General features: G+C 50.2%; 1 protein-coding gene across 1 annotated transcript; it reads left to right on the top strand.

The window, feature by feature from the left end:
* Window positions 1-1,563: 1,563 nt before the first annotated feature.
* On the top strand, window positions 1,564-6,793 carry RAN (RAN, member RAS oncogene family). The gene is made up of 7 exons (XM_040081125.1): window positions 1,564-1,680; window positions 2,343-2,385; window positions 3,297-3,381; window positions 3,475-3,600; window positions 4,556-4,743; window positions 5,257-5,427; window positions 5,532-6,793. Exons 2-7 carry the CDS (start codon window positions 2,350-2,352, stop codon window positions 5,574-5,576), a joined length of 651 nt encoding a protein of 216 aa, XP_039937059.1. The 5' UTR covers window positions 1,564-1,680; window positions 2,343-2,349; the 3' UTR covers window positions 5,577-6,793.
* The last annotated feature ends 2,616 nt before the right edge of the window (window positions 6,794-9,409 follow it).

Genomic DNA, 9,409 nt, shown 5'->3' with positions numbered 1-9,409 from the left:
GAGCCATTCTAAATCCAAGGCTTACAAAACAACTTTTGCTTTCATTACTGCACTCTCTAGTGAATGTAGATCAGTTTGTATGAAGAATGGAAAAGCACAGTCATGAGGCACATTGAAGGAAAGCCGCTTTGACCACAGCCCATCGTACCTGAGAGCTGTTCCATTAAACCCTCCTGCTGTTAAAGACCTCTTTATTAAACCACACAGGAGGCAGTTGTGCAGTTTCTCTAAGTAACTACATGTCTTTTTTTCACTTTGTCCACGGAGAGAGCATCAGCAGACAGCATCTCCTGGGATTTTATGGATGCAGCAGGGACGCAGCCGGGGTCTCTGAACCTGGCACAGGGGCTGTGTCACCCACGCACACCAGGACAGCTGGGCAGTGACCACAGCAGCGAGGAGCTGCTCCTTCCACCAGGGCTGGACCCAGGGCCGAGCTGTCCGGCCTGTTCAGTGACCGTTTGCCACCTCGAGAGGTGCCCCGGGCACTGTGGCCAGTGCTGGGTCCCTCGCTTTAGCAGGGCCATGGAGGTGCTGGATGCGCCCAGCAAAGGCCAGCAAGGCCACGACCAAACGCGTCCTACGAGGAGCGGCTGAGGGAGCGGAGGGCGCTGAGTCTCAGGGAGGCTCAGCAGAACCTGCTGCTCCCCACAGCTCCCTGACAGCAGCGGCCAGTCCTTCCTGCCCTGCCTGCAGTGAGAGCACCAGACGAATTCACAGAATCACAGAGTCACTCGGTCAGAAGAGACCTTCAAGATTATCCAGTCCAACCCATGCCCTAACACCTCAACTAAACCACGGCACTGAGAGGCACATCCAATCTTTTTTTAAACACGTCCGGGGATGGAGACTCCACCACCTCCCTGTGCTGAGGGAGACAGTGTCAAAGGCCTTGCTGAAATCCAAATAGACAACATCCACAGCCCCTCCTGCACTCGCCAGGCGGGTCACCTGGTCATAAAAGGAGATCAGGCTGGTCAAACACGACCTACCCCTCCTAAACCCGTGCTGGCTGGGCCTGAGACCCTGACCCTCCTGTAAACTGTGTGATGACACCCAGTATAAATTGTTCCCGGACCTTACCGGGTACTGAGGTCAGGCTAACTAGTCTATAACTACTAGGATCCTCCTTCCCACCCTTTTTGTGAATAGGTGTCACATTGACCAGCTGCCAGTCATTTGGAACCTAATCGGTGAGGAAAGGGCCTCAAGCCTAGAATCAACTTAGATATTTGAGAACATTTATCCGCTGTTCGGGTGGTCAGACATTGGAAGAGCATGCCCAGCGAGGTGATGGAGTCACCATCCCTGAGGGGCTGACAAGGATGTGGCGCTGTGATGCCGTTTGGCGGTTTCGGCGGCCGTGCTGGGCGGGCGCTCTGACCGGCTGGCCTCACAGGGCGGTGCCCGGTGCCGGGTCCCCGGTCCCCTGTGCCCGCTCCCCGCTCCCCTGTGCCCGCTGCCCGCTCCCCTGTGCCCGCTGCCCGCTCCCGTCGCGCTCCCTCACGGCCGCGGCCCTGCCCCGCCTCCCGCCGCCTCCCGCGCGCCGCGCACCACGTGACGCCAGGCCCCGCCCCCGCCCGCGGCCGCGCGGCGTCGCCGTCCGGGTATTTGAACGGCGCTTCCGCCATTTTCCCTGCGCCCGGCACGGAGCGAGCAGCGGGACACGCCTCGGCAGAGGTACGGGCCCGCGGCCCGCTCCCCGCCGCCACCGGGCCGCGCCTGGCCGCTCTGGAAAGCGCCACCGGCGGGGGCGGCGGTCGCCGTTAGCTCGCGGCTGGGCTGGGATGGGCTGGGCTGGGCTGGGCGGCGGGGAGGCTGCGCCTGAGGGAGCGTTGCGGCTGCGGGAGCCGAGGCGCGTGGCGGGTTTTCTCCCCCGGGAGCGGGGCGGCGGGAGGACCGGGGCCGTGCGCGGCTCCGTCCGCGGTGAAAGGGCGGGCGGGATGTGCGGGGCGGCGAGCGGCGCTCCCGCGGCCCGAGCCGGGGGGGAGGCGGCGCTGCTCAGTCATGGTGGCTCATGGCGGGGAGCGCGCCCGGCCCGGTGCGTGCGGAGGCCCGGCCGGGGCGGGCCCCGCTCGGAGCCGCGCGGGGCCTCTCCCATTGAGCGGCGGCGTGCCGGTTCCGGGCGGGCCGGGAGGGCTCTCTCCGCGCACCGAGAGCGGAGGGGGCCGCGGGCCGGGCGGAGGCGGCGCCGCCATTACCGCGCGCGGTGCCGCCACACGCGGGCGGGAGGCGCCGCCTGCCCCGGCCGGGCCCGAGCGCGCCCGGAGCTGGAAACGGCCCCTTCCGGCGGGGCCGCTCCCCGCGCTCGGCTCGCTCACACGCTGCCATTTCCCCCGCAGACACAGCATGGCCACCCAAGGAGAGCCCCAAGTGCAGTTTAAGGTAAGGCAGTCGTTCGCATCTTGGGTTAGTTTTTTCTTTTTTTTTTTTTCCTTTCACTGGAAAAGTAGCATGAGCGGGTCTGGAGTGCCGACGTGGATGGTGGGTTTGGTTTCGAAGTGCTCGTCTTTCCTTAACGGGGCCATTTATTGTAGCGTTGCATGCGACTTACACAAAAAGAGTCTGTTAAACTGTGTCGATCTGTTCTATTTTCGGTTTAGTTTAGTAAATTTTAATGAATCTTTGCCTACAGAATGGTTTTTAAATCTAAGAACTGAAGTGCTCTAGTGCTCTGTAAAAGGTGATCAGAGTGAATTAGAATAGCCTTCTTTCTGTTATGTGCTAGTTGTTCAAATGTTTCAGAAGATACTTTTTTGGTGTTTTGTGTGGCTGGTGGGTTGGTGGTGGTTTTTGTTATCTTAACAGCCAAAAGTCCTCAAGACTGCTTCTTGAAGGCTGTTACTTGTGTTTCCTGCAGTGCTTGGCTAGCGTATTCCATGGTGCAAATGTTGGTGGGTTTTTGATTTTGTTGGGTTTTTTAATTGTGAGATAACAGTGGGTTTCTCCAGTGGATGTTTTGATCACTTCCCCTCCAAATCTGGTCATATTCAGGTTGAAAGCCCTAAGCATTCTTCATTCAGTCCCTTGTAGCAGTTTAGTAGGACCATATTCGCAGTGCAGTGTGGATTTTACCTGCAAGGACTGGATAAGGCTGACCAGAGTTACAGCATGGTGGATGGGCTTTACAAATTGATTCCCAGCACAGGGAGCTGCTTCATGTGGAATTCTGTCTCGTGTTCACAGCACCTCGTAGGAACTAAGCTCTTTGTAGTAATAAATAGTATCTGTGATAGAGTGACTGATAAATGTCTCAAAATACATTGCGCTGACTCTTTTCCTTTATCTGTCCTCAGCTTGTCCTGGTTGGTGATGGTGGCACTGGTAAAACAACATTTGTAAAGCGTCACTTGACTGGTGAATTTGAGAAGAAGTATGTAGGTATGTCTGAAGAAACTTTTGAACTCCAATATTTTTCCAATGGAAATACAATCTATGACTTGCTAAATGCACTGTATTTTCTTATTTCCCTAGCAACACTTGGTGTTGAAGTCCATCCTCTGGTGTTCCATACTAATAGAGGCCCTATTAAATTTAATGTATGGGACACAGCTGGCCAGGAGAAGTTTGGTGGCCTGCGTGATGGCTACTACATCCAAGGTAAGATCTGTGGGGGGACAGTTCTGTACCTCCTGGAGCTCCATCCTTCATTCTGCTCATATTGGCCATGCTGGAAGCTGCCAGTGCAGCTGCAGTGATGAGCTGGCATAGAAGTGTTCAAACTCTTCACGCAGAGAGGGTGATGTCCTTTGCCGGACAATGTGAGCCAGTGTGGGAAGGTGCTAAATTGTGTTTCAGGGTGTTACTGTGGGCTTTGGCATTAATGGAACTGCTGTGCCTTTAATGACAGATACTGCTGGTGGCATTTGGTGGTTAAGGGGGGAAGACGTGTGCTTCAGCAAGTGCAGATTCTTGTCTGTATTGCTGTGCTCAGGCAAGGGCTTGGAACACAGAAGTTTAGACTTTCAACACTATGAGGAAGCTGAATGCCTCCATGCCAGAGTCAGTCTTTCTGAAAAAGCGCAGAGCGTGTTCCTTAATTCTGCTTGGCAAAGATCTGCCCCTTGCTACTTCACTCACCTGCATATCTTTATTATATCTTATTTTCGTAAAGTGTTCTTGAGGTCCTAGAGAAACTGCTCTGGGCAAGGGCATCCTGAGATGTGGACCACAGGCTCTCAGCCTACCTTGAAGCCTCCTTAGCATGTCTGAGATGGGTTAAATAGATTTTAACCGATTCTGCCAAATATTTGGGCAAATCCAAGTTGGCTTCTATATATTCTAATAGGGTGCACCACCGTGTTCCTCAGTGGTGCAGCTGAATTAGTGAGAGTGGCTGCTCTGACACAGGGAGCACAGATGAGAGGTGACACAGCCACGGGCCAGGGTCGGTTAACAGGACAGGAGCTGTCAGAGCTGTGATGCTGAGAGGGAACAGTTAATGCAGGTGCTCAGACCTCATGTGGGGTACCTCTGGGTTCCTCCTCACTATCCCGTGTTGCAAGCAGGTGCAACTTGACTTACTCCTGGTGTAACTTGCCTCCTTCTCTTGCAGCTCAGTGTGCCATCATCATGTTTGATGTAACATCAAGAGTTACTTACAAGAATGTACCGAATTGGCATAGAGATCTGGTACGAGTATGTGAAAATATCCCTATAGTGTTGTGTGGCAACAAAGTGGATATTAAGGACAGAAAAGTCAAGGCAAAATCTATTGTGTTCCATAGGAAGAAGAATCTCCAGGTGAGTCAGGAGCAGTCCAGTAGGTTGGGTCTGCGGAGTGCAGCTGGGTTTTGGTGGTAGTTGGGTGCTCTGCCTCTGTCATTGTAGGCAGCCTCACATCTGTTGGCTCTTCAAAGCAAAACTCAGGGGAGGGGAAGTGATGATGTTAAGGATGATCATTGCTGGACTGGAGCAGGGCCTGTGCTGAGCTCTTAAAGAACTTCTGTGCATTGGGCTTTAACTGCTCAGAATCTCATCCCGGGACAGGGCTGGGACTACAGCAGATCACGTCACAGGAGAAAGACACATGCACTGTTGCCTCCTGAAAGTGTTATCCTTGATGAGATTTGATAATTTTGCAGTTAACAGTTCTGCCTGAAACTGTTTCTAGGCACTTAAATCATAACTGCTTATGAATACGCTAACAAAAGCCATGCAAAGAAGGGAGGGTAAAAGAGTTGATTCTGTGTTAATCTTCGTATGTCCTAAACATTAGAGGGCTTTAAAATGATGTCTAATATTTGCTTTTTTCAGTATTATGACATTTCAGCTAAGAGTAACTACAACTTTGAGAAGCCTTTCCTGTGGCTTGCTAGGAAGCTAATTGGAGATCCCAACTTGGAGTTTGTTGCCATGCCTGCGCTCGCGCCTCCTGAGGTTGTTATGGACCCAGCACTGGCAGCACAGTATGAGCAGGACTTACAGGTCAGTGGCCGAGGGCACGGGGGGAGCAGTTGCCTGGTGGCTGGTGTCACACTCGGGGCACAGAGCTGAAGAACCGTTCTGAGGTGTAACTTGCTTTGTTGCAGATTGCTCAGACCACTGCACTGCCAGATGAAGATGATGACCTGTGAGGGATGAAGCTGGAGCCCAGCGTCAGAAGTCTAGTTTTATAGGCAACTGTCCTGTGATGTCAGTGGTGCAGCGTGTTTGCCACTTTATTATCTAGCTGAACAGAACATGTGCTTAATCTTTGGGATGCTGAAAGAGATGAATGGGCTTCGGAGTGAATGTGGCAGTTTAAAAAAAAAAAAAAACAAAACTAAATGGAAAAAAAAAAACAAAACCCTTCATATTTTGGACCTGCATATTTAGCTGTTTTTTGGACTGCAATTATACTTCCCCTTTTGAGTTTCAAATATAAGACTGCTGCAGTCACGTCAGAGTGTTAAGTGGAAAATCTTGGTTCTGTCATTTTCATTCTTTTGTTTAGGTAATAAAGTTGTATTTCAAGTATCTCCAAGCAAGTGAACTTCCATGCATTGTTAGGAAAACTGTTCAAAGTGTCTTCTGCTCTTCATTTGAGGGTAATACTTGATTGTCTACTACTGCACTTCTCATTCTGTTTTCCTTCCTGCTTCTCATATTCTGCTCCTCTTGCTAATTCAGAGCTAACAGTTAACCTTTGCTTTTTTTTTTTGTTGGCACGTAGAACTGAAGCATGTGAGGCAAGCTGAACTGCCGGGCAGAGCCCCAGCAGTGCCACTGGTGTGGCGTGGCTGCAGGGGAGTGTTTGTGGTGCAGGGTGGCTGCAGAGCACAGCCTGCAGTTCTGCTTGCACATGCTGCAGTTCCAGCTGGCTCCTCGCTGCTGCCGTGCTCTACAGGTACTTCAGCCCTGTGTTTTCAGCAGCCACGAGCAATCCAGGCCTGTGAACTGACTTCAGCTGTGTCTTTGCATGGAACAGCAGTAGAGTTATAGCTGCTTAAAACAGTTGTAAGCATCTTCAAATTCACTAACCAGAAAACAGCCATGGGTTGAACTAAAACGCTCTTGCCTACCCAGTGGTACATTAACTGAAGCCACAGTGATCTAAACATCTAGACTTTACTGTAACTGCACCAAGTTCTTAATTTGAAACTGGCTTATTACAGCACAAATGGTGGAAAATGTCAACTTTTAACACTACCTTGTAGAGATGAATCTTGGTCAATATTAGTACTGCTAGTAAGCAAAACTTAAGTTTAGGATTTTTTTTTTCAGTAGTGTTTGAGTACATGAAGTCTCGAGCTCTTCAGTTTTGTATTTTTGGTTTCTTAATAAAGTGGAGCATTTCATTTATTCCTTTTAACTTGCATGTTTGTGTACATAAATTACTTCAATACTCAGGTTTTGCTGCCCGGTAACAAAAATTGGACTGATTATTGTGCAATATTGCTGTAAAGGAGTAACTTCTGAGTTAGTTCTTGGGAATTCTCAGGGGATTGGGGTTTTTTTTGGCTACTCAGAAGCCGAGTTGTGTGTTTAAGACTTGAAGCTCCTGGATGAAAATGAGGAACGTTTTACACTTGGTGTTTGTAAAGGGGCAAACTCCCACTCCATGTTTCATTGACTCTTCCTGCTGCATAATCCTGCTCTAACTGCTGTTGTAGGCTCTTGCCTGTAGTGTTACTAATTCCCTGTGCAGGTCCTGGGTAATCCTGCTGCCTTGGCTGCTGCTTTGCTCGGTGTGCTGTGGTGGCTTCTGTGTCTTCGAGCTCCCACTTCTGGAAACAGCTGCTCAAAAGCACTGACTGGGAAACTCCTGCAGTTCTGCAGTGTTGGCGTGCTGAGAAGAAAAGGCAGCAGCCCTGGAGCTGGGTTTGTATGGTTCCACAGCTCACCTGGCCGACACAGGACCCCTTGGTGTGGGTCTGCAGAGGGGAAAAGCTGCTCGAGGGCTGCTCCAACTTGGGAGCTTTGCTCTGCCATCTTCAGTGCACCTCTGAAGTCCAAAAGAGTCCAGCTCTGAAATAGGAGTACTCATCCTGCTGTATAGGAATCTTCAGTTTGCCATGTTTTTGGAAGCCCACTTGCAGCACTTATGTTTAGTCCTTGTTAATATTTGGGTTTAAATAATGCAGGTGGCCTTAACTGCATGTGCAGAGTGCTCAGTTCAAGTTCCTTATCTATAACCATTCTAAGGAAATTTTCACTAGGTGGGCTTAGAGAAAATCTGTTAGTCAAGTAAAAAGGAAAATGAGAGTTGTGTTCTAAGACCCTGTTCAGTGCCGTCAGATCAGTGCCAGGACTGAGCGGAGGCAATTCCCTGGCCCCGGTTCTGTGTGTGGGTCAGGTACCTGCGGGGGTTTGTGCTCCCTGCACCCCTGGGTGAGCTCTGGGCTCAGGCTGTGCTGAGGGGCCGGGCACGCAGCAGCAGTGCCAGGAGCTGCGCCAGATGCTGCTCCTTGTCCAGGACAGAGCTGGAGCTGCCACGTGCTCAGAGCTCTGACCAAGGCAGCTGCAGAGCGTCTGCAGAGCAGCTAAAGCACGGGCACGAAACTGCCAGAGGAAATGTGCTGCTTGCTGGGCCTTGGCAGCGAGGAGAGCTAAAGCCTCAGGGGTGCTGGGGCTGCCCTTGCATCTCGGGATTTCAACAGAGAATCTTCTTTTTTCCTCTTTAGAAACACGGGGTAGCACTTGTCTGCGGGACTGGGAATCTCTGCCAAGAAGGATGAAGACTGTGTCTCTTGACCCTTCAAGTTAAAACACAACAGAATTTGTATTTTCGCTGCAGAAATTTGTGTTGCTGGTGTCTGGAGCGCCCAGGGTGGGCTCACAGCTGGGGATTTGCTGGTGGAGGATGCTGTGTGAGCATCCCCTGCAGGAGCTGTGGCAGTGCTGTCACTCCTGGCTGTCTCTGGAGTGCCCAGGGTGTGCTCACAGCTGGGGATTTGCTGTTTCAGGGTGTGAATGTGCTGTCCGAGCCAGGAGCTCTTTCAGATGACAGACCGGAGGGTCCTGCTGATGAGCCCCAACAAGAACATCCTTATTTGTCTGGTTATTGATACACAAGGCTTGTTATTTGTACCAAGGCTCCAGCGCAGCCTAAACTTCCTTGGTTACAGATTGGAGTGTACAGGGCAAATACTTTTAATTGGCTTGTGGAGGTAATTATCTTGTAGTTCACCACGTGAAGTTAGAGTTCAGCGAGTGAATGACATTTCCCCCAACCTGCAGTGTTCTGAAATGGAACAGTGTTTGTGTTAGGGCACTGCTTCGGTATAGGAATAGGTTGCTTGGTTTTTATTTTGTTTTGGAGAGTATCTGTTGATGTCTGTCTTGCTGTGATCCTGGAATTCTGTCCTGAAAAGAATCAGGTTCCCATATTTGTTCTGCTGACATGAAGGGAAAGAAGTTGAGACTATGATGAAAAAATTCCCCAAATAACCCTATACACAAAAATTAATATTTATAATAACATAGACAGAAGTTTTAGTAGCTCAAACTTCTCTTTAAACTCATGGTTTTAATATATTTAATACAAGCATTCAAAATTGAATGCTATTAATATAGTTCAGGTTTCTAGGAGGAAATTATGGGTTGCTCAGAGTTGCCCATTTCTGTATTGGCTCTTTATTAGCAAGGACTGGAAGCCAGTTGTAAAATAGTCGTAAACAGGGAGTTCTTCAAGGCTGTGGTGATCTCTAACATCTAGGAAGAAAGCTTTACCCAGTGTCCTTCCTCCTGTGACTGCTGCACAGTCACTGATTTCACTCTGAGGCACCAGGACCTTTCAGGATGCAGCCATTTAAAACTCTGTACTAGGTGTTATCCAAAGACTGCAAATTAATAATAATAATAATCAGTGATAATATAATAATACTCATCAATATTAATCAGTAATAAATGGCTCCTTGTGATGAACTTTTTCAGAGAAGCGTCTGCTCCAGTCTGATTTCCCAGCACTGATAGTAATTCCCATTGC

This window comes from Hirundo rustica, chromosome 17, assembly GCF_015227805.2.
Source record: "Hirundo rustica isolate bHirRus1 chromosome 17, bHirRus1.pri.v3, whole genome shotgun sequence".
Taxonomy (NCBI): Eukaryota; Metazoa; Chordata; class Aves; order Passeriformes; family Hirundinidae; genus Hirundo; species Hirundo rustica.
The sequence above is the reverse complement of the archived record's forward strand: the minus strand, read 5'-3'. Positions and strand labels throughout refer to the sequence as shown.